At 45.4% G+C, this 24,795-nt stretch overlaps 1 protein-coding gene across 2 annotated transcripts in view; it reads left to right on the top strand.

Moving 5' to 3' along the window:
- The window catches only part of SLC22A23 (solute carrier family 22 member 23), a 159,336-nt gene extending 134,939 nt beyond the window's left edge, over nt 1-24,397 (top strand). The window contains exons 6-11 of one of the 2 annotated variants that reach the window (XM_060244170.1): nt 350-472; nt 6,392-6,494; nt 8,648-8,880; nt 11,777-11,809; nt 13,355-13,478; nt 23,410-24,397. In XM_060244170.1, coding sequence (XP_060100153.1) covers nt 350-472; nt 6,392-6,494; nt 8,648-8,880; nt 11,777-11,809; nt 13,355-13,478; nt 23,410-23,770 — 977 coding nt within the window. In that variant the 3' untranslated portion in view covers nt 23,771-24,397. The remainder of the gene's footprint in view (nt 1-349; nt 473-6,391; nt 6,495-8,647; nt 8,881-11,776; nt 11,810-13,354; nt 13,479-23,409) is intronic. The other variant, XM_060244172.1, reaches the window with a different exon arrangement.
- Nucleotides 24,398-24,795: the final 398 nt, after the last annotated feature.

Here is a 24,795-nt window from a genome sequence, read left to right as displayed (position 1 = left end):
TGGTTGATTAAAGAGGCACTTCCTTTTGTCTGCCCTGTGGAAGGTAGTGTCACAAATTGAAGTTTGCCTGTGGTTTACAAATTGAGGACTTCCTAAACATAGCAGATTTAGGATATCCTATGGATATCCCGTGGCATAGACTAAATAGGAACTGCAGAGCCTTATTTTTTAAAAAAAATAATAATAATAACACTATCTGGGCATGGCATAATCAAGAATCGCTTCTAATGTATTGTGGCAGAGTGTGAATTAAGTCCAGTGGAGATTGCTTCTACCCTTTCCTATCCTGATTCTCCCTTGGTCAGTCCAACAAGCTTCATTTACCTGTTTGGTTGGCTCCTTCTCACAGGCCACAGGTGGTTCCCCACAGCTCTGCCAGGAAGTGAGGAAAACAACAACCCATCACCGAGCTCTAATGGGCTTGCGATCAGGGATTTCCAGATGGGGGATGTGGGAAGCTGCCAGACTGGAGGTAATGTATAAACACATTTTCTCCAGGCTGCAGTGTACACAGGGTCCATCAAGGCCCTAGACACATCCACTAAAAGCTGTGTTCAGCAGCCTCACATGTTAATAATGAGCAGCAGTGCTCTGCTCCGCACAGAACGCAAGAGTCAACTCTTAGAATGGTTCCCTGTATTTGAAAGAACTCCCTACACGTACAAAAGTAGTGTGTCAGCAATAACGTCAGGCTGGAATCGTCTTCCTAGCATTGGGGTCCCCAACCTTTCTGAGCTTGTGGGTGCATTTGGAATTGTTACACCGTGTGGTGGGCAGGACCACAGAATGGCTGCCAAAGGAGGCGGAGTCACACACAGAGGAAGCCAAAGCGCAGGGGAGAAGTAAAAAAAATACACTGGGAAAGAAAGGTGAGAGAAAATAAAATGTAAACACTGTGGTGGCAGCTGCCACTGAAACCACGTTATTTTGATTGGCATAGCCAATCAGATTTTCAGCAGGAAATCAGCCCCACCCACGTTCTGAAAACATATGATGGGTACCAAGAAAGGTGGCAGCAGGAACCATGGTGTCCACGAACACCAGACTGGGGACCCCTGCCCTAGCATCTTTGTTTCGTATAGGGGAGGAGCTTTATAGGAAGAAGAGCACTCAAGCATTGAAGAGCACTCAAGCATTCAGAACCTGCAGTTCTGAAAGAGCACCCCTGAGCTCACCACCTCCCTAGGTAGCTGATTCCATTGTTGAACAACTCATACTGTAAAAAAAGTTTCCCTAATATCCCACCCTTAATTTAGACTTGTTATTGCAAATCCTATGCTCTGCTGTCAACAGGAATAGCTCCATGCCCTCCTCTAAGTGACAGCCCTTCAAGGGCAATCATGTCCCTCCTCAATCTCCTCTCCTCCAGACTGGACATTCCCAAGCTCTGCAGCCTTTCTCACAGGACTTGGGTCTCCATAAGGGATGGTCTTGAAGCAACTGAGTTCCCTCTAAGCTGAGTGAATGTGAGCTGGCTCACAGTTTTTTAACCTCCGGCACACACATTTTTGTCTTGGCTCAGGAGAAATGGCCCCAGAGCAACCTAATTTATGCAGTAGCTCACAACTTTAATGCCAGTATCTCACAAAGTAGGATTTCTGCTCACAAGACTCCATAGCTTAGAGGGAGCAGTGGCTGAGATATATGCAGGCCTGGAATTCAGCAGGAGCTCACAGGAGTGCCGATCCTGAACCTTTCTGACAGCCCCCCCTCCCCCTCACCTACCTTGTCCATTGAATAGTAGGTGCAGCTGCATAACAATCCCTGGATTAGGAGAGTGGGCAGCCAGCTAGCCACCAGGAGCTTTGCCACACACACCCAGCAGCCCTCATTAACCCCTGGAGAAGCCCACACCACCCTTTCTCCACTTTTGGGTGGCTTGCTGGCCTTTTGACTGTGAGGGGGTGGCCAAGGAGAGCCCTAGGAGAGCGAGGCCTGCTTGAGCTGGCTGGATCTCTAGCCAGCCCAAGCAAACCTCACTTGCCCAGGGCTCTGCTTTCTTGCATTGGGTTGCTTTGGGCTGGTGGGGGGTGGCATATGCTAATGAGTTATGCTACTGAGCTCCACGACCCCTATATATTCCTAAACAAAGAGAGCTTGGAGAAAGCATCCCATATAAACAAACTGCTTCCTTTGCTCTTTGTGGGGATTTGTCTTGAAAAATCTGTTGTCTGTGCAGTTACCTGTGGAATGCCTGTGGAAACTTACCATATGTGTTTGTGTGTTGTTTGTTTATAGTAACAGAGGCACTGCAGACATTCCTTGCTATGCCAGTTCTTTGTTATCTACCAACAGGAATTTGATCTGGCAAACCACCCATGACATTCTGGAGGCTGTCTTGAAATATTTAAAAAATGGTATTCGGGTAGAAGCAACCTTTAGAAAGGCCATTCTGTGCACTGGGAAAAAATAAATTGATGGAATCAGGGCAGGCATCCTGTGTATGGTGCGTGGTGGCATCAATATAATGGCTCCAACATGCTAGATTTGAACCATGGGGGGAAATCTAGGCTTAAATTCTGGCTCAGTGATTTAGGACGACTTGTGGCCAATGTTCCCTCTAAGCTGCGGAGTCTTGTGAGCAAAAATTCTACTTCGTGAGCTACTGGCGTTAAAGTTGTGAGCTACTGCATAAATTAGTGTGCTCTGGGGTCATCCTTCCTGAGCTAAGACAAAAATGTGTGAGCTGGAGGCTAAAAATCTGAACTAGCTCTCGCTAACTCAGCTTAGAGGGAACTCTGCTTGTGACAGTATCTTCAAAAGCAGACAACTATCATATTGGATGAGTCACTTGCATTTCCTTTTTTCAGTGAAGATGTAGCCTAGAACCAAACATTATTTGGAGCTCTGTTGATGTGACGTCTTTTGTTGTGAAACAGATACGAGATGGAGAAACCATCTCATATGCCTTCTGCAGGGATATTAAGATATGGGTATAGGGTGCATTTCTGCTGTCCTCTTAATGTTCCTGGACAGGAAATAATAAAAATGGCCCCCCACCAATCTCTAAAATGAAAAGAATAGTTAAGTTGTCCCATTGCAAAAGAAGAGCCAGCCATGCTAGAAGTGCTAAATATATAGTAAATAATACTGCAGTATCATGAAGACTTGATCCTTTAAAACATGAAGGGAAAACCCAATTCTGCAGTCCAGTCTGCAGTCCATTTTTGCAGGATACTTTGATATTATGATAATGCCAAACCATCTGCAATTTTTCCAGAGTTCTTCATAAGAGAATTTTATTTCTTTACACAGCAGAAACAGACACGGTGAGATGTGCTGCTTAAATTAGGGAATGTATTTCCTGTTCATATTTATGCAGTTATGCAATTTATACATTGTATTGATAGAAAGCTAGCACACTAAGAAGTAATAGAAAACAGAATCCTAATCCTTTTTAATTTATTCCTCTTTCATATCTGCTGTTGCATTTATTTGGTTTGCAATATTTTATCCCCTGCTTTCAGCTTGCAATTAATAAGATGCTGAAAAACAGGAAACAGTCAATAAAATCAAAACCAGCATAATAAAACAATATCCTGACAGTTAAAAACAACCAAAATAAAAATTAACAATCAGTTGCTACAGCAACACACATTCAAGGCTTCAGTGTAGTTGCTTTGGGGACCAAGCCTATGCAGATCTACTCAGAAGAGAAGTCCCATTTTATTAAATGACGTTTACTCACAAGAGACTGATCTTAAGATTGCAAGGTTAACTCTCTCTGCAAACTCATGTACCCCAAAAGCAACATTAAGGGCAGCAGAAAAGGTTGCCAGTATACTTGGGAAATTAACCCTGCACTAAAATATATAAAGAATGGATGTTCATCTTTTCAGTATGTGGCTGCTGATCTATGTTATATGGGCTGTCTTATTTCTTTGCAAATGGCGTGATTTCTTTAGGTCTGTATTTGTTTTCCTATAATGTCCTCGAATATCAAAGGTTACAAATAACAATGCCTGTGGTGTTACAGGAAAAGATATAATAAAGGTTAGAAGAATACGAGCAAAACATCTTTTTTCCCTTTTGGACTTTTCTCCGTGTCATTGCACGAAAAATCATCAAAGGAAATTTCCTGTACATATGTATATGGAAAAGAGGAAATTGAGTTAATTCCAAGTTTAAGAGAGGCTGATGTTGCCAAGTGTCTCAAAGATCAGGATTTTTTAAAAAACAGGGACAATTTAAAAAAAAAAACTTTATTGTGACCCACCAGTTTTCCTTATGCAGTATGCAAGTTTTTAGATAACACAGATTCCTTCGATGGGCAGAATGTTTTTTTTTTAAATGTAGCAAAGGGCAAAGAAATGGTGTTGCAGGATGTTTAAGCTGTAGAGTGAAAATGGAGAAAGCTCTTGCAAACTCATTAAACCCAACTATCTATATAAGTTATACATCTCATATTGCGAGCCTTAAAGTGTTTTTTTTAAGTATTTTTCCTTGAATCGTCATTTCAAGGCAATTCATACTTTCTACAGGAAACAAGGTAAATATCTATTTGAAATTTATTTCACCTGTTTTTTTAAATGCGGCTATTTCAAATTCATAGCTATTTGAAGAGCAGGTGCAACCTGTAATCTTCAGATTGTATGGGAATGTAGTCAAGGAGAAGAGAGTGAGAAGGGAATCAGCTAAGGAGGAGTGCATACAGGCAGGCATCAAGTGGGAGAAGGTACATTATACTGGTGTGTGCAGGGATCCAAAGGGGCTCAGCCCAGGCGATTACTATGATATACACTGTTTATGATGGCATCCCAGAACTAAAACAGTGTTTTGTTTCATGGCTGATGATAGCCTATGTATGGCATAAAATCTAGAAAGTAAAATCATTTACAAGTTTGTATTCAAGCCAAAAAAATTATGCTTGAGCACAGGATTAAGTAAGATGTGAACAAGCTGGAGCCTGACAGCGATATGCATGATGAATCTTATTCTCCTCTCAGTAGTTGTCCTCCCATACTAGCTCCACTTTCCCTCCTTTACTCCTCTTCACACCCCTCTAGATTCTCCACCGTCTCTCCTTCCTTCCTTCCTTCCTTCCTTCCTTCCTTCCTTCCTTCCTTCCTTCCTTCCTTCCTTCCTTCCTTCCTTCCTTCCTTCCTTCCTTCCTTCCTTCCTTCCTTTCTCCCCCTCTTCCTTCCTCCCTCCCTTTCTCCCCCTCTTTCTTCCTTCCTTTCTTCCTTCCTCCCTTCCTCCCTTTCTCCCCCTCTTCCTTCCTTCCTTCCTTCCTTCCTCCCTCCCTTTCCCCCCTTTCTTTCTTTCTTTCTTTCTTTCTTTCTTTCTTTCTTTCTTTCTTTCTTTCTTTCTTTCTTTCTTTCTTCCTTCCTTCCTTCCTTCCTTTCTCCCCCTCTTCCTTCCTCCCTCCCTTTCTCCCCTCTTTCTTTCTTCCTTTCTTCCTCCCTTTCTCCCCCTTTCTTCCTTCCTTCCTTCCTCCCTCCCTTCCTCACTTTCTCCCCCTCTTCCTTCCTCCCTCCCTTTCTCCCCCTCTTTCTTCCTTCCTTTCTTCCTTCCTCCCTTTCTCCCCCTCTTTCTTCCTTCCTTTCTTCCTTCCTCCCTTTCTCCCCCCTTCCTTCCTTCCTCCCTCCCTTTCTCCCCCTTCCTTTCTTTCTTTCTTTCTTTCTTTCTTTCTTTCTTTCTTTCTTTCTTTCTTTCTTTCTTTCTTTCTTTCTTTCTTCCTTCCTTCCTTCCCCCATCAGCCACTTTTTCATCAGACATTACTTCCTTCTTGCTTGCAGCTTCTTCCCTTTCCCTGCTTCTTTTCCTCACTGCACTCCCTTTCCCCCTTTTCAGTTTTGCTTCCTCCCTCCTTGCACTCTGGCTTTGCTTCCTCCCCTCTTCCTATCTTTCTCCCAGCCTTTTTTACCTGCCCAGTGCCCACTCCTTACCCCATGTCAGGTTTCAAAATGAAACTGCAGGAGTCACTTTAGATTGTCTAGGCAAGTTCTGCAGTTGCCTACGCAATCCTAAATGACTGCTGAGATCTCAGAAGGTGATATTGCAAGACCTTGGCATTTTAAAAACTTAATTTTATCTATTCCCTTTTTAAAAAAAAAGATTTTAAAATTCTGCACTCTAGAGGTGTCCCCCAGATTTGTGGAAACATCTCCCTGTTCTTGTATTTGTCTCCAGTTTTTGAGCCACACTCTGAAATTAGGTTTAATATTTAGATTTGTAGATACTGAACTCTGCTTTCTCTTCACAATAAATAAGCTTGAGGAGTGTGTAGCAAGCATATATCAGACAGATGAAATCTGCTTATTATGGACTCCTGAAGGAAGGAACAGAGAAGTCTCTATGTCTAATTAGAACATCCATATACTGCTGCTTGTCTGTTCTGCTTTGTCACGCAGTCAGCATTTTCACATGTGAAATTTTGCTTTCATTTCAGAACTAGAGAAAGAGCTTTCCAGGAGGCCAAAGAAAGTCTGCATCATTAAAGTGGTAGAAACCAGAAAACTCTGGAAGAACATTGTTGTGCTGTGCATAAACTCGTAAGTACAGCTGTGCCTCCTCTCCAATGTGTTGTACTAGTGTCCGCGGAGAACGTCCTGTCTTTTAACACGGGGAATACAGAGCCACAAGTGTGTGTTCTGTAAACAGTAAGAGATCTGGCCATTATTCAAAGTGGACATTGGCTCTAGGATCAGACTCAAGGTGGGACTGTGCTTTCTACCCGCCACTTTTGTTAGAAGACCTTTCCCGTTGCCTCGCCGCTCTCAAATGGAGTGAACAGTTTTGCACTAGGCCTGGGGAGAGCTGAGTTCAAGTCCTGCTCACTCAGTGACCTGGATCTGGTCACTCTTTGTCATCTCACAGTAGAGCTGCAATTCCTGTACTACCCCTCCCCCCAGCAGGTGCTTTCCTGCTGCCACTTAGCTGGTGGGAGGGGGGGATGATGACAAATAAGGGAGAACATCAGCAGCGTCCTGATGCACTGATGTCATTCCCTGTGCACCCAGTAATGACATCAGCCCTTTGCCGGGGAATTGGCTTTGTAGCATGTGAACAGTGTCCTCAGCTAAAGGGGAAACTCTTTCAAGATTCCCAGTGGTAAAAAGGGCATCATTTCAGTGTCCTGCATAGTTCCTCCTCAAGATTACAGTACTATATTCAATCTTGCTTAATATGCATAACTTGCCCAGGTTACAGAACTTAGATCTCTTTAGAGCAGGGCCTATACAGCCTTAATTGACACAGTTGCAGTAGTTTGCTAGGTGCTATATAGACTCCCCCCCCCCCTCCCCAATGGCATCATCAAAGCCAGGACTCACTTTGTAGCAGGAGCTCCTTTGCATATTAGGCCACACACCCCTGATGCAGCCTTCCTACGGGGCCTACTGTAAGCTCTTGGAGGATTGGCTACATCAGGGGTGTGTGGCCTAATATGCAAAGGAGCTCCTGCTTCAAAGCGAGCCCTGATCACAGCTTTCATCAATATTTGCTGGTTGCAGTCTACAGCTTTCCTTACCCACCTGTACTTGTGTGCACCGAGACAGCAGAACTGTTGCTATGTTAAGCAGATCTTAAGAGATCTTCCTTGCTCATACATAACCCAGCGAAAGTTACAGTGGCTCTACCATCTTGTTACTTTATCCTTCCAGCAAACTTCTTTAACATAGCAGGCCGCCTCTCCCTACAGTAATGTCCAGAGTGACTCATCACTTGGACCTTTCTAGTTACATTGAACAGTTCCTTTGTCGGTCCATGCCAGATGTTCCCAGAAGCATCTTCTGTGGTTGGCATGGACATCCAGTTCCAGGCCATGCTGACAGAGCAGTGGGTGATGCTCCTTGGAAGTGACCTGCCTGCCTGACTATGTTAATGTGGGTCTTAAAATGCAAAGTGCGGACAAGAGAGGCCATTATGATGGAAGCTTTTTCCACCCCTTTTTTCTAAGGCTGCATCTTTAGGGCAAAGGTGGCCAAACTTGGTTAATGTAAGAGCCACATAGAATAAACGTCAGATGTTTGAGAGCTGCAAGACATGCAAGAAGGAAGGAAGGAAAAGGTGGGGGGGAAAGCAAATAGATGGGGAGGACGGGAGGGAGGTGGAAAGAAAGCAATTTTAACTTCAAATGCATCCTTCAAGTCGCCAACTGGCTTGGTTTGGAGAAATTATTTAAAGAAGAAGAAGATAATATTGGATTTATATCCCACCCTATACTCAGAGTCTCAGAGCGGTGACAATCTCCTTTACCTCCCCCCCCGCGCCCCCACAACAGGCACCTTGTGAGGTAGGTGGGGCTGAGAGAGCTCTTACAGCAGCTGCCCTTTCAAGGACCATTCCTGTGAGAGCTGTGGCTGCGCCAAGGCCATTCCAGCAGCTGCGAGTGGAAGAGTGGGAAATCAAACCCGGTTCTCCCAAATAAGAGTCTGCACACTTAACCACTACACCAAACTGGCTGTCTAAAGAGAGCAATGCCTTCTCCAAGACAGCTGACAAGGGTGGTGGGGGCTTTGAGAGCCACAAAATATGTGTGAAAGGGCCACATGTGGCTCCCGAGCCACAGTTTGGCCACCTCTGCTTTTAGGGTCTGGCCCAAGTCATTTTTGTTTGTTTGCAATCTAGTTTTGTGTTCTGTTTCATTGTCTGCTTAGCTGTACATTGAATAGCACCCTGTTATTACTCTTTTTCTCTGCCACAGGCTGACCGGGTATGGGATACACCACTGCTTTGCGAAGAGCTTGATGGGTCACGAAGTTCAACAGTCGCTCACTGACAACTTCTACGCAGACTACTATACCATGGCGGGAATCACGCTGGCATCCTGCCTGGCCATGTGCCCAGTTGTTGGATTCCTTGGGCGACGAGGGGGACTCTTGCTTTTCATGATCCTCACGGCTCTGGCTTCACTTCTACAGCTAGGCCTTCTCAACTGTGAGTAGGGACCTTGAATCGCTGTGTGCCTTAATGCTGTTCAGCAGAGCACTGTTCTTCCCAGCTCCACAAGGCCACGCCACTAGGCAAACTAGGTGATTGCCGAGGGTGCTGACCTTCTGGGGGTGCCAAATTGGGCACCCCTCATGTGACTTGATGATGTTATCAGTGCAGGGTGGGTGCCAGAAGTTAGCCATGCCTAGGGTGCCAGACAGGCTAGGCCCAGCCCTGCTCTCAAGTTGCTGTTAGCTACAGAGGGGAAAATACTCTGGGGAGCTGCTGTTAAGAAAGAGCTGCTCCATTGAGCACTGTGGCCAGCCAGTTGCACTGGTGGAGCAACAAACATGGCAAAGGCCTTCCCTGACATTACATCCTAAGCCCTGGCGTTCAGAGGTTTTATAGTCTCTGCGATGTGGAGGTTTCCTTTAGTCATCATGGCTAGTAGTCACTGATGGGCCCCCTGCTCCATGAACCTGTCTTATCCCCTTCTACAGCCATCTGTGCTAATGGCCATCGCTGCATCTGCTGCCAGTGAATCCCACAGCTTAGTTATCCAGTGGAGTAAAGAAGTACTTCCTTTTGCCCATCCTGAAACTGTTACCTGTTCCTCAGGGAGAGACAGTTCTTACGGCCTGCTCTGTAAATCACATTGTTCTGACCACTTCACTGTGGCTAGTTTTTAACTGGCACTAGATTTCATAGGGAGAAGGTGGACCATTTGCTTATCTAGGATACAACTGGCATAGCATTTACAGCATTCTCCCCATTCCCTCTGCTTGCTTCCTGTGCAAGCATATTTTCAGTGGCTAAACCCAGAGAGTGTTATCCATTCTGGATAAGATTGCAAATCGACCATCAGGCCGAGTACCAGTATCAGTTAACTGTACCTGAGTCTGTTAACTGGACCACAAGCTTCTTATGAGAGCCAGTTTGGTGTACTGCGCGGACTCTTATCTGGGAGAACCAGGTTTGATTCCTCAGTCCTCCACTTGCAGCTGCTGGAATGGACTTGGGTCAACCATAGCTCTTGCAGGAGTTGTCCTTGAAAGGACAGTTTCTGTGAGCGCTCTCTCAGCCCCACCTACCTCCAGGGTGTTTGTTGTGGGGGAGGAAAGCAAAGGAGATTGTGACCGCTCTGAGACTCTGAGATTCAAAGTGAAGGGCGGGATATAAATCCAATATCATCATCATCTTCTTCTGACTCAAATTCCCCTTGGTCCAAAGCCACTAGACTTTCTCCATTTGAACTGGACAACTTTAAATGCAGTGGACAAAACATCATCAGAATCTGGATTTGTGTAGGATTTATTTTTCTTTCAGAAATAGTCTGTAGCTGGGCTTGCCACATTCAGTGTGGGAGAGCATTCCTGTACCTTAAAGGGTTGCATACAAAATGGGATTTTGGCTTTCCTGCCACTGCAAATAGAACTCACCTGAAGCCTAGAAGTCCTGCAGAAACCACAGTGGAAGTAGGACCAATCAGTTATTGAACAGGGGAGTGTATGCTGATTTAGAAGGAGATGTTGCAGGAGATAGGTATGTGTCTCCATGGAGAGAAACAACAAAAAGCTGGACCACCATAAGCCAAAGACCACTGTAAGATCTTCTTTTGCTTAGTGAACACAGGACTTTATTACATACTTAATTGTTGGCATGCATATGACATATGCAGCTGTAAATATTTCTATGAAATGCCCATTAAACTATCGGAATGTAAACATTATATCAACATGAAACGGATTATGCAAAACTATTCTGCCATCAAAGGCTGCTGGGTAACCTTGGACCAGTTACAGGTACTCAGCCTCACAGGGTCGTGAACATATGAACATATAAAGCTGCCTTCTACTGAATCAGACCCTCGGTCCATCAAAGTCAGTATTGTCTACTCAAACTGGCAGGAGCTCTCCAGGGTCTCAAGCTGAGGTTTTTCACACCTATTTGCCTGGACCCTTTTTAGTTGGAGATGCTGGGGATTGAACCTGGGACCTTCTGCTTACCAAGCAGATCCTCTACCACTGAGCCACCATCTGTAATGGTGAGGATAAAATGGAGAAAAGGAGAATATTATAAGCCACTTTGGGTCCCCCTGGGAGAGGCACAAAGTAAATCAATAAAAATAGAGGGACAACTCTGAAGAGTGAGGAGCCGTGTTACGACCATCACTAGCTGATGGAACTTGCAATTTGAACCAGGCAGGCCGAGTGACACCTCCTGAATTTGAACAGTAAACAAAAGAGTCTGTGTAACCCGCATTTCTGAACACCAGATTTTGTGCAGGAATGAATGCTCCTTTTCATTGTGCATTCGGATCACTTTATAAAAATACATGGGCCGTAAGCAGCTTGCGAATAATTTCTTCAATCTGCATACTAAACTTTGTGTTTTGGCAAAGTCACCCGAACTGAGCAAGGCTTGAGTAAAATAAATAAATAAATGTGAAGCAGTTTTGCTTTCTAACAAGCCCCCTGCTGGCTGTGGCCTCTGGGTATTACAGCAAATCATTACTGTTGGGTTTTTTTTAAAAAAAAATTCTCCCTTCATTACCAACATAAAGGTCTTTGTTTAGTCTCTGTGCTAATTCTAACCCTAGAACGCTTCACCAGTGTGTGTTTTATTGTTATCATCTCATTAGCATTCTATCCTTCCATTGGGAATAAGGCAGGAAATCGCATGCCCCCCTTAGGCAGTTTGGAAAGAGAAAATGTTTCCACCCTGCTATGGCACTGAAAGGAAAATGTTTTGGAAGCGGGAAAGAAGCTATTTTACAGTGCCACTTAATTTTCTTTACTTTTAATTACTGATGCTTAATTGTAGCACTTCTTGTTCTATAGTCTTACTTGTATATTTGCTTTCTTTCTGATGCATTTTCATTGGTCTATGATCTGGAATCCAGTGATTGGAAAATACAGTCAACTTCCAGACTCAGGTACAGTTTTCTAAAATTATATAGTATTTGTTTAATAGATTTGTGGATTGCTTTTCAGCTTTAATTTTTTTTTACAAATTCAACTGCAAAACGGAATCATGCATTAAACATCATACTCTTTCAACAGTCAGCTATTCCATCAGAAGCTATTAAACAGACTGTCCTTCTGACTCGTTTGTGGGAGACATTCTGACTTTGCTTTCTCCTCCAAAACACTTAAACTCAGTTGTAGCCCTTTGGCACACCACTCGCCCCTCCCCTTCCCTCCGCACATAGAAATTAATGCATTAAGCATTTCATTCAACTGGGCCTTTTTTTTTTTAGCAGAAATGCACAGGAACACAGTTCTGGCTGGCTTGGTGTCAGGGGGTGTGGCCTAATATGCAAATGAGTTCCTGCTTGGCTTTTTCTGCAAAAAAAAAAGCTCTGGATTCAACATTTACATAACCAACATCATCAGTCATCCTCACAGTCATGATGTTCAAAATGGAAGGAAAACAGCACATTCAGACTGCATGGTCAGTTCCCAAATACTACTCAGATGTGTGCCCTATCTGCTGTGTTTGGTGTGCCCTGTGACCCACCAGGTATATGGGGAAGTAAAGCACACTCTTTTTTCTCTCTCCTGAATCCCCATCAGGCATAAGATTTGGCCCCTTCTGTGCTTGTCTCTTGAAATCCATCTAGCAGGAGGCATCACTACTTTCTGCAGTGCACGTGGGAACTCTTGTATTGTGCTGCTGCTTGAGAAACTCCTTATTGGCATTAAGCGCAAACTGAACGTTGAGTCCCAGCTTAAAATGAAATGGAAATGTGAGCATGCTTTTGCTTGACTGTCATCTCACAATGATGCCCTTTCACTATGGCATGAAAGCTAATTTTTGATTAACGTATAGTAAGTTCATCCAAGGCTACAGCAATAGAATAGGCAGGTGTTAACCATGTGTCATTGGTGGATCCCAATGTTCATTGACAGCCTGTGCCACTGAGGATGCTGGCAGTAAGGCCTGGACCGTCAAATGTGACATGCAGGGCGATTTTTGTAGCAGGGACTGCTTTGCATATTAGGCCACACATCCCTCCAAGAGCTTACAGGGCTCTTAGCACAGGGCCTACTGTAAGCTCTTGGAGGATTGGCTACATCGGGGGCATGGCCTAATATGCAAAGGAATTCATGCTACAAAAAAAGCCCTGATGATGTGTAGAAGGCAGATTTTGTTCTCATAGCCAAGGCCCAAGTGCAAACCTTTACATTTCTTCAGAGGAATGATGTGCTACTTTTCATTTATGTGGGCAAATATGAGTGTATTTAAGAACACTAGTGGTAATGGGGGAGGAGGGGGGCTTCAGCTTCCTGTCCCTGGGGACACAAGCCATTAAGACCTCTGAAGAGTCCTCTGAAGAGTTCCTACATTTAATCAGCAGGACAATAACCACCCTTTTATGCTATCTTTACCATGCTGTTTAAGACAGTTACGGTGTTCTAAGAGAGATTCCTATGTATTTGTGGGATAGGGACAAACCTTTATGTGTGTATTCTAACAGGTATGAGTGACAGCGTCAAGGACAAATTCTCCACTGCGTTTTCCATCGTGGGCATGTTTTCGTCACATGCAGTTGGAAGTCTCAGTGTTTTCTTCTGTGCTGAAATCACGCCAACAGTAATCAGGTAGGATCTGTGAAAAGCTCACTTTTGGAATTTGAGTAATTTTGAAGAAATTCGCTTTTGTCACAAGGTAGTCCACTGGTATTAAGAACATAAGAGAAGCCATGTTGGATCAGACCAATGGCCCATCCAGTCCAACACTCTGTGTCACACAGTGGCCAAAAACACCAGGCACCATCAGGAAATCCACCAGTGGGGCCAGGATACTAGAAGTCCTCCCACTGTTGTCCCCCCCCCAAGCACCAAGAATACAGAGCATCACTGCCCCAGACAGAGAGTTCCATCAATATGCTGTGGCTAATAGCCACTGATGGACCTCTGCTCCATATGTTTATCCAATCCTTTCTTGAAGTTGTCTATGCTGGCAGCTGTCACCACCTCCTGTGGCAGTGACTTCCATGTGTTAATCACCCTTTGGTGATGTTGGCAATTTGATCTCTAGTTCCTCTACCTCTCGAAAACCCAGCTTGAACTTCTGGTAGTTCCCGATCAACATACTGCTGAAGCCGAGCTTGTAGGATCTTTAACATGACCTTGCTGGCAAGTGAAATTAGTGCAATGGTGCAATAGTTTGAACATTCCTTGGCATTACCCTTCTTTGGGATTGGAATATAAACCGATCTTTTCCAATCCTGTGGCCACTGTTGTGTTTTCCAAATTTGTTGACATAATGTGTGCATCACTTTAACAGCATCATCTTTTAGGACTTTGAATAGCTCAACTGGAATACCATCATCTCCACTCGCTTTGTTGTTAGTAATACTTTCTAAAGCCCATTTGACTTCACTCTCCAGGATGTCTGGTTCAAGGTCATCGATTTCACTATCATGGTTGTCCGGGACATTGAGACCGTTCTTGTATAATTCTGTGTATTCTTGCCACCTCTTCCTGATCTCTTCTGCTTCTGTTAGGTCCCTACCATTTTTGTCCTTTATCATGGCCATCTTTGCACAAAACATTCCCTTGATTTCTCCAATTTTCTTGAAGAGATCTCTTGTCCTTCCCATTCTATTATTTTCCTCTGTTGCTTTGCATTGTTCCTAGTCTAATCATAACAGGTAGCTATCTAGTCTAGCTATCTAATTGTCCCCAGGCTAGCACAGGCTAGCATCAGAACTCAAAAGCAAAGCAGCATCAGCCCTGGCTAGTATTTGGGAGACCTCTAAGGAATACCAGGGTTGTGATACAGAGCTAGGCAGTAGCAAATTACCTTTGAACATCTCTTGCCTTCAAAATCCTACAGGGTCGCCATAAATCAACTGTGACTCGATGGCATTTTCCATCTAGTCATAACTCATAATGGGTGGAATTCTAGCAGGAGCTTCTTTGCATATTAGGCCACACACCCCTGATGCAGCTAATCCTCCAAGAGCTTACAGGGCTCTTAGTACAGGGCCTTCTATAAACTCCAGGAGGATTGGCTACATCAGGAGTGTGTGGCCTAATATGCAAAGGAGCTCCTGCTAGAATTCCACCCCTGACTCATAACATGTGCCTATCTAATTCCCGGAGCAAGTCAGACATCCACATTCATCCTTTGCACCTGTATGCTTTAGCTCTTGTCTTTTAACCCAACCAAGATACCTATTTGGGGGATCATAAGTGCCTGTACTTCCTTAAGATGATCTTATCACTTTAATGCTTTACCTTATACAGAAAAGTGCCTTGATGAGCATGTTTGAATGACTACTGGTGTGAAGGAGTCCTATCGGCCTGTTTGAAGGGAATGAAGGCAGTGTAGATTGTAGCTCTAAAGACTTGACTGGATTTAAATATACAGCATAATCACTATGGTGCTTGTATTGTGCTGGGTTGGATTTTCTGCCCAGGGGAGTCCTTCCCTCAAGGAGCTAGCTGTTGGCTCAGGGGACTCAGGTTTATCAAGCAAAGTGGCTTGTCCCAGTCTCACTGTCTTTTTGCCCGTCCTCCTGCATTCCTGCCTCGCAAGTTCTGTGAACTCTAGCAGACCATTCCAGATCTGGGCAAAGATAATCAGGCCAAGCGTAGGATTGCCAGCTGTGGGTTGGGAAATGTGTGGGGATTTGAGGGGTGCCCCCTGGAGAGGGCAGGGTTTGGGCAGGGAGTACCCTCAGCAGGGCATGATGCCATAGAGTCCACCCTCCAAAGCAGCCCCATAGCCAAGAGTCAAAGAGGGAGGGGGGTCACAGTGGACCATAGGAAGGGGACATGGGGGTGAGAGCAAGAAGTTGGAGAGGCTGGGGACCACCCCTCTCCCTCCCCCCTCCAGCGTGATTGAAATTGCATGTAAGCTCCGATTCCCCTTCTACCTTTCCTGGAGCTCAGCCTGCAGTTCCAATTCCAAAGTTCAAAAGAAGTCTGATTTGTATCTCTGTGCTCCCTCTGCATTTCCCTGCTTTCCTGCGCTCTTCCCCAACCGGGAGCAGCAGAAAACGTGTGCAGCTAGTACACGCTGGCTGAGGGAGACATGTCCTGGCCGCCCTCCTCCCTCCCTCCCCCAAAAAGAATCTAGCTGCCCTTGCAGCCTGTGCAATCTAGGGGCCCCTCGTCCCACCCAGTCAAGAATTTACCGTTCAGGCTCATGGCGGTGGAAAACAAGGCCGCACGTGGAACCCCCAGCTCTTCCTGGCCGGACTGAGGGCTGCTGGGAGCAGGGGGTGGGGCTGGCTGCCCACTTACCCACTCAACTCTGCACAGAGTGCTTCAGGGAAGAGCTTGCCAGTGCCACTACCTGCTTCATGTGCTAAGGCGATTGGGGTGAGGAGTCCTGAGGGGGAGGGGGGACCCAAGGCTTGGGGAGGGGGCTCGTAAAATCCACAAGGAGGCTGGGCCCTCTAGGCCCCATAGGGTGCTACAGGCCTGCTCCAAAGCAACCATTTTCTCCAGGGGGGACTGATCTGGGTCATCTGGAGATCATTTGTAATAGCAGATCTCCAGGTGCCACCTGGAGGATGGCAACTAAGTTTCCTGAAGAAAGCCATACAGGGAGATGTGGAGTGGGAGCTTTTTGACGCCTCAGTTGCTGAGATCTTTAGTATGCTGACCCCTTCGCTGTGGTCAGCCCCATCCCAGTCTGCCAAGGGCTTCAGCATTGAAGAATTTGAATTCCTTGTGCCAAGGAGTGCATTGCAAAGCTGCTTTCAGATCTTTAACAAAATGAAACTCATAATCCTCCTGCAGTAAATGTTGACGGAACAACTCTGTGTGCGTCCCGGTCCGTTCGCTGCTGCCAAACAGAATATGATATTTTATCAAGCGAGTTAATTAGGAAGAAAGGGGAGAGAAAGTGAAGAATGAAAGGTTCACTTTGTACTATCTGGGGCACCTCTCACCTTCTGTACCTGCAAGAGATCAGCAGCAAGGAACCACAAAGGTATTCTGACTACTTCACAGGCCGGCTCCCATGAGCACTTCTCAAACTTGCTTCAACTTCTAGTTTGTTCGGGGCTCAGAGGGTGGATTGGAAGCGTTGAAGGAAGCGTAAACAAGAATCTGCAACCCTCCCTCAGTAACAAAGCCTTTTGACTCACTTCTCTTTTGCTCTGGGATTCCTGAAAACTAGAGAAAAGGGATTATTTCTAATGGATACCATTCATATTTCTGTAGAAAAGTGTAGGAACATGTGAAATGAGATTGAGATAAGAGAACAAATAAATGCAAGCAAAACTGGGTTTTAGAAGTAGAGTTGAAGAGTTTCCTGAAGAAAGCAATACAGGGATCCTGGAATGGTGCACACTGGGCTTTAGGAAGACATAATTATCTATCATGGATCAGACCAGGGGTCCATCTAGTTCAGGGGTCCCCAACCCCCGGGCCATGGACTGGTACTGGTCCATGGCCTGTTAGCATCCAGGCCTTGAGTTGTATAATTATTTCATTATATATTACAATGTAGTAATAATAATAAAACAGTGATGACATTGGATTTATATCCTGCCCTCCATTCCAGATCTCAGTCTCAGAGCAGCTCACAATCTCCTTTATCTTCCTCCCCCACAACAGACACCCTGTGAGGTGGGTGGGGCTGAGAGAGCTCTCTCCAGAAGCTGCCCTTTTAAGGATAGCTCTGCAAGAGCTATGACTGACCCAAGGCCGTTCCAGCAGCTGCAAGTGGAGGAGTGGGGAATCAAACCCAGTTCTCGCAGATAAGAGTCCACACACTTAACCCAGTACACCAAACCAATAGAAATAAAGTGTATAAAATTGTGTCATCCCAAAACCATCCCCCCCCCCCCCGGTCTGTGGAAAAATTGTCTTCCACAAAACCAGTCCCTGGTGCCAAAAAGGTTGGGGACCGCTGCTCTAGTCCACCATACTGTTTCCCAGCTGTGTCCAGTCAGTTGCCAGAGGGAAGTTCAAGCAGGGCCCGCAGACAAAAACTCTCACCTGCTGACAACTCCTGAACATCTGGGGAATTTGGGGGTAGAGGGAGGAGATTTTGGGGGTGGAGCCAGGAGCAGGGGTGTGACAAGCATGATTGACCTCCAAAGGGAGTTCTGGCAATCACATTTAAAGGGGCCACACACTTTTTAAATGCCTTCCCTCCATTTGGAAATAATGAAGAATAGGGGCACCTTCTTTGGGGGCTTATAGAATTGGACCCCCTAGTCCAATCCTTTTGAAAGTTTGGGGGGTATTTTGAGGAGAGGCACTGGCTGCTATGCCGAAAATTTGGTGCCTCTACCTCAAAAAACAACCCTCCCCAGAGCTCTAGATACCCACAGATCAATTCACCATTATACTCTATGGGAATTGGTCTCCATAGGGTATAATGGAGTGCCCAGAAGACATTTTTCTCCCCCCCCCCCGCTTTCTGATAACCCTGAAGCTGGGGGAAGGCCTCCAAACTGGGGGATCCTCTGCCCCCACCTGGGGATTGGCAACCCTACCTGAACATCTGACACCTAGAGGCAGTCTACCTTTGACACCAGAAGGGCCCCCTATTTCGCCATTACGGCTGATAGCTTTAAAAGAGGGTGGACAAATTTATGGTCTGTTATTGACTGTCTCCATATCTTGTGGCAGTGAGTTACATGAATAAATTAGCTATTGTACAGAGCAGTACTTCCTTTTGTCTGTCTTGAATTTACTGCCGGTCCATTTCATAGCATGGTTGATCCCACATTCTAGCATTATGGAAGAAGGGGAAAGGGTTCTCTTTATCCACTTTCTTCACTCTATACATAATCTTGCATGGATCTGTCCTATCACTGACCACCCCCCGTATCATCCTCCATTGCCGGGTTACCCCACCTAGGAGGTTCCCTACCTGCCGGCCCACATTGAGCTGGCAGGGGGAACCTCGCCTGATGTCAGTGCGATGACGTCACCCAGAAGTGATGTCATCATGCTGTCACTCGTGGCCGCTCTAGGCATTTCCGGGAAAACTCTTACAGTTTTCCTGGGCACAATAGGTACCATAGAGGTTTTTTCTTCCCAAATGGCTAGAGCAGCCGTGAGTGCCATTGCCGGTGCGATGATAGCACTTCTGGGTGATGTCATTGTGTCGCACACTTTGCATGTGCACGAAAGTCCCCCACCGGAGAGCGGAGGGGACTTGGCAACCCTAGCCGGAAAAGAGATGGGAAAGTGAAATAGGCTGAGTCTGCATATCCTTAGCACTGTGTCTGCTCAAAGTCCTCGAGCAAACTTCTAATGTAAAATGAGAAACCATTAAAACATTCAGTGGCAGCAGCCATTACCCACCCACCCCCAGTAGTGCCAACATCTAGGGCAGACCATCATTAACAGTCTACATCAGGAGTGGCCAATGGTAGCTCTCTAGATGTTTTTGCCTACAACTCCCATCAGCCATGCTGGCTGGGGCTGATGGGAGTTGTAGGCAAAAAAGATCTGGAGAGCTACTGTTGGCCACCCTTGGTCCACCTGTTGGCCACCCTTGGTCTACATCAAAGACCTTCTGGATCAGGTTGGCTTTTAAACCAGTTCAGAAGCACACACACCAGTGCTGGATTAAACCCTGTGGAGGCCCCAAACAGTCAAAATCTCAGGGGCCCCTCCCAAATTATCTCCTAATATCTCCTGCAGGCCCCTTCTCAAAAGCCCCTTTGACAAAGCTGCAGGGGAGAGGAAGAGAGAGGCAAACTGGCCTGGGGCCCGTAAATGCGTGGGGGCCCATAGGCCCGTGCCTACTCGGCCTATTTATTAATCTGGCCCTGACACACACCCCTCCAGATGGTGGTCATTCTCAGCTCTTGGGAGAGGGCATTCCATGGATGGTAGGCAGCACGAGGAAAGACCAGCCCTTTAGGGTCTTAGCCAAGCTTTGGTTGAGGCTGATTCCCTAAAGTAGGCCTCACATGTGGGTCTCAAGCCCCAAGTCAGGCAGTAGAGGTGGAGGCAGTCCTTCACCTTTTTACACAAGGCCTTTTTTAAAAGCAGGAAAGCAGTTCCAGCTGGCTTGGTTTCAGGGGGTGTGGGCTAATATGCAAATAAGTTCCTGCTGGGCTTTCTCCACACAAAAAACCCTGTGTGGAACAATGGTGACATCAGGGGGTGTGGCCTAATATGCAAAAGAGTTTCTGCTCTATGTATTGCGGACCCAAGCTGTTTAAAGGTCAAAACCCTTGTCACTCATTGGCGATGGGTGTTTGGGTGCACAGGGCTTCTTCCTTCCATCAGTGAATGTTCAACTAGGTTACCTCTTGTAATCAACATGATTTGTAAGGTAAAGGTAAAGGTAGTCCCCTGTGAAAGCACCAGTTGTTTCCTACACATCACGACATTTTCATAGTAGACTTTTTACGGGGTGGTTTGCCATTGCCTTCCCCAGTCATCTGCACTTTCCCCCCAGCAAGCTGGGTACTCATTTGACCGACCTCAGAAGGATGGAAGGCTGAGTCAACCTTGAACTGGCTACCTGAACCCAGCTTCTGCCGGGAGTGAACTCAGGTCATGAGCAGAACTTGGACTGCAGTACTGATGGGTGTTTGGGTGCACAGAGCTTCTTCTTTCTATCAATGCATGTTCAACTAGGTTACCTCTTGTAATCCACATGATTTGTAAGGCAGTCTAGTATTATTAGACCCATATTGCAGGAGGGAAAGGGACAAAGGCTATCAAAGAATGACTTCCCCAAATCAGTTTCCAATTATTGCTTCAGTGAAACAGTACAGTAGTGGAACATTCAAGAACGCAGGCACACAGCCTTAGTCAGTTCACATGGGAGAGGAAAGACTCAGAGCCAGGATTTCCTGCTTTGTAATTTAGGCTACACCAACTCCAATTACTGGAACAGCAACTCTTTTAAAATGTTCTTATTTACAAAATCCATCAGTGGCGAGCACCACAATTCCCCATTTGTCTTGCGTGCAGGAGGAAACGCTTTCTCTAAAACAGGCATGCATTCCCTCCTGACAGCAAAAGGAATGCATGTAAGCATCCTGGAAATCAAGGAGATATGATGCTGTTCTCATTCATGGATGCTGATTTTAATGAGTCAACGAAAATGAGTAATCAGCTAAGATTTCTTTAAGCATTTGAAACCCACCTAGCTGTGTGAAATTTGAAGAAGAGAAATGATAGATGTTAAAACGAATCCGTTTGAAATGCCTTTTCAAAAACAGTTCTTATGAAATAAATCTGAGGGAAGCCTGCTCCCTAGTGGTAACACAGAGAATTTCACAAGTCTTCGTGGTTACCTTTGCAAACGAGCATCTGGGGAATAGAAAGACTTTATAAACAAAGGAACTGTTAGGAAGGAGGTGCAAAGGAGGTTAAGGTGCCACTTGTCCAAGCTCCCACAGTGAAATGTTTTTCCCTTCTCAGTCACGGATGAGGCTGTTTGGTTTTACTCTATGAATGAATCTAAATTTAAGTACAAAAAGAATAGGTTTTTATACCCTGCTTTTCTCTACCTTGAGGAGAGAAGCAGCTTACAATCACGTTCCATTCCCCTCCCCTCAAAGCAGCTTACAATCACGTTCCATTCCCCTCCCCACAACAGGCACCTTGTAATTGTGAGGATTGTTATTCTGTTGACTTTATTCAGTCGGGTGTTAAATTGTAGTTACAATTTGGTCTGTTAGGATGAGGACAACTAGACATTTGAATACTTTATATACTGAGGTGAGCTCTAACTCTCAAAAACCAATGCTGCAATAAATTTCAATGGTCTTTTAAAGAACCATTGAACTTTTGTTTAATTTTGCTGCAACAAACCAACACAGCTGCTCCCCTGGCATTATCTATTGGGGTATAACTGACGTAAAAATTAACTCCTTCAAAAGTTTTGTGCCTCTGGAATCAGCTTTGGTTTTCTTCACAAGTACCACTCATTGTGGTGGACCCCTTCCACCCCTCCCCATCCTTCCACATTCACTCAGAGCCAGGGCTCACTTTCTAGCAAGAGCTCCTTTTGCATATTAGGCCACACACCCTTGATGCAGCCAATCCTTCAAGAGCTTACAGTGGGCCCTGTATGAAGCCCTGTAAGCTCTTGGAGGATTGGCTACCTCAGGGGGATGTGGCCTAATATGCAAAGGAGCTCTTGCTAGAAAGTGAGCCCTGCTCAGAGGTATGGTTTAACAGCTGGCCAGGAGCGCTTCTTGTTTTATAAGTCCTTCTGTTACTAGGCGTGGGCACCATTTGTTATCCTGCTAGTTGCCATTGGAGCACAACTCAAGGAGTGGCCTGCTTGTTTATATATTTTATTTAATAGCTTTCTACACTGCCTCATCAGAGTCCAGTTCTTCTGAAGATAGCAAAAGTAATTCTAATTTCTGAAGCTTCAATGGAGACCAAGTAGAGGAATGTAGGGGGTACGGTATAGTAATGGAAGCTGCATTTTCTGAACAGAAACTTGAAGAAGGATTTGTCTTTTTTTTATTGCAATCTTTTAAACATAGTTTAGCTTTGATTTTTTAGTAAGGGTACCTCTGAGGCTCAGAAGGAGTAAGTATGGTGAAGTTTTAGATGGGATATAACCCTCTGTTGTGGTGACGAAGATGAATTGTGGGGTATTTGGCACTTGGGACAGTAGGAAAGGACAAGGCGATCCAAAGTTGGTAGAGCTTGTCTGGAGTAGTAAGACTGGTAGAGCTGGAATGGCCTTGGGTCAGCCATAGCTCTCTCAGAGCTGTCCTTGAAAGGGCAGCTTCTGGAAAGCTCTCTCAGCCCCACCCACCTCACAGGGTGTTTGTTGTGGGGGAGGAAGATAAAGGAGATTGTGAGCTGCTCTGAGACTCTGATTCAGGGTGGAGGGCAGAATATAAATCCATTATCATTGTCGTCTTCTTCTAAACCTTGTTTGTGCTTGCATTTGGAGATGTGGGTTTTTCAAAGTGCATTCGGCAGAACTCTGTTTAACTGTTTATCTGGAATGTTATGACCATAGTAAGCTGCTTTTAGCCAGTTTGGTGTAGTGTGGTTATGTGTGCAGACCCTTATCTGGGAGAACCAGAGCTATGGCTGACCCAAGGCTATTCCAGCAGCTGCAAGTGGAGGAGTGAGGAATCAAATCTGGTTCTGCTAGTTTGGTGTAATGGTTAAGAGTGTGGACTCTTATCTGGGAGAACCGGGTTTGATTCCCCTCTCCTCCACTTGCACCTGCTGGAATGGCCTTGGGTTAGCCATAGCTCTCGCAGAGCTGTCCTTGAAAGGGCAGCTTCTGGGAGAGCACTCTCAGCCCCACGCACCTCACAGGGTGTCTGTTGTGGGGGGAGAAGATATAGAAGATTGTGAGCAGCTCTGAGTCTGATTCAGAGAGAAGAGTGGGGTATAAATCTGCAGTTGTCTTCTTTTCTTTTTCTTATCATTAAAAGAAATGTAATATCCATGTTTATTCATCAGTTAAGTTTTGGAGATGATGCATTTCTGTGGGCAACAAATGTGCACCCCTGCATTTCAGCCTACTCTGCATAATGTTAAATATCACCAATGCCCACGGATCAACTGAGATTATGGTCATTTTGTGAACAATGCTTGTTTTCCACAGGGGCGGTGGGCTCGGCCTGGTTCAGGCCAGCGCAGGCTTCGGTATGCTGACGGCACCCATCATGGAGCTCCATAACCAGAAAGGCTATTTCCTCCACCACGTGATCTTTGCCTGCTGTACGCTCATTTGCATCATCTGCATCCTCCTCTTGCCCGAGAGCAAAAACCAGAACCTGCCAGAGAACATTCCAGATGGCGAACATTACACCCGGCAGCCCCTCCTGCCCCACAAGAAGGCCGGGGAGCAGCCATTGCTGCTGACGAACTCTGAGCTCAAGCACTACTCCGGCCTCCACGATTCAGCAGCCGTGAGCGACGGGGTGAGCGAGAATGTCACTGCCAATGGGATGAAGGCTATGTAGCTGGCTGGTGGAGGCGCATATTTTTGGCCTGGGAAGTGCTTTCCACACAAGGTTTACAGATCAGTGAAAGAAGGGATGGATACACAGGGGAAATGGACTCTGCTGCTAACGCCACTTATTGTAGGAACTGTTGATTTGGGGTGCAAATTGCTTTGGAAACAGTTATGGGGGAAAACACTTCTTCAAAGCAAACTGGCTGGAGATAACCACCCATCAGAACTTTTTTTTTCCCCCTGCCATGAATTGTTTCTATTTATTTTGATTATTTTTTTTTCCAAGAAGCACTTTATACCCTTTTCCTTCGGTTGACCACAAACATAAAGCCATGTTGTTCTTAAGAAGCGCAGCCATTCCAAGAAAGAAATCATGGGTTGTTGAGTTTTTTTTTAAAAAAAAAATTATCGTCTCTGTTTTTTGTCAGAGGAATGAAACCTCTGTTGCTGCGACAATGAATTCATTGACTGACATTTTAGGTTTGATGCATTTTCTTTGTCTCGCCAGATAATCTGATTTCCCACCTATCCACCCCTCCCCAGGCGAACCTACTGTAGAAGTGTGCATACAGAGCTCTGCCTTGCAATCCCAACTGCACTAAAGGCAGCAAAAGTTAAGAGTTTGGCTACTGAGCCCCAGTGTGTGTGTGTGTTTGGTTTTTTTTTTTTTTTTAAATACTCTTTTCAAAATTAAAGCTAGAGAAGTCTCGGTATTGCAGTTCAAAGTCGAAAACAAACCACGACACAAGCAAGCTGGGTTTTTCCAACTTGGATTAGACGTGTGGATTTAAATAAGGAATGTGTCTCTGTATCGAAAGTTCCTGCAAGTGTCGATTAACAGCTTTCAATCTAAGCAATTTCAAATCCATTGCTCGGCAGGGAAGTCAAGGCTTTCCCAAGAGCGGTTTCAGTCTAACCGGAGGTCTAGAAACTGATCAATGGTTAACATTTTGCAAGAGAATGTTTGCGAATTGGGAGGGGGGCATGAATGCTCAAGGGATTTGGGATGTGAAAACATTTGTTCCCAAAAGC

The sequence above is a fragment of the Heteronotia binoei genome, chromosome 7 (assembly GCF_032191835.1).
Source record: "Heteronotia binoei isolate CCM8104 ecotype False Entrance Well chromosome 7, APGP_CSIRO_Hbin_v1, whole genome shotgun sequence".
NCBI classification, from domain to species: domain Eukaryota; kingdom Metazoa; phylum Chordata; class Lepidosauria; order Squamata; family Gekkonidae; genus Heteronotia; species Heteronotia binoei.
The sequence above is the reverse complement of the archived record's forward strand: the minus strand, read 5'-3'. Positions and strand labels throughout refer to the sequence as shown.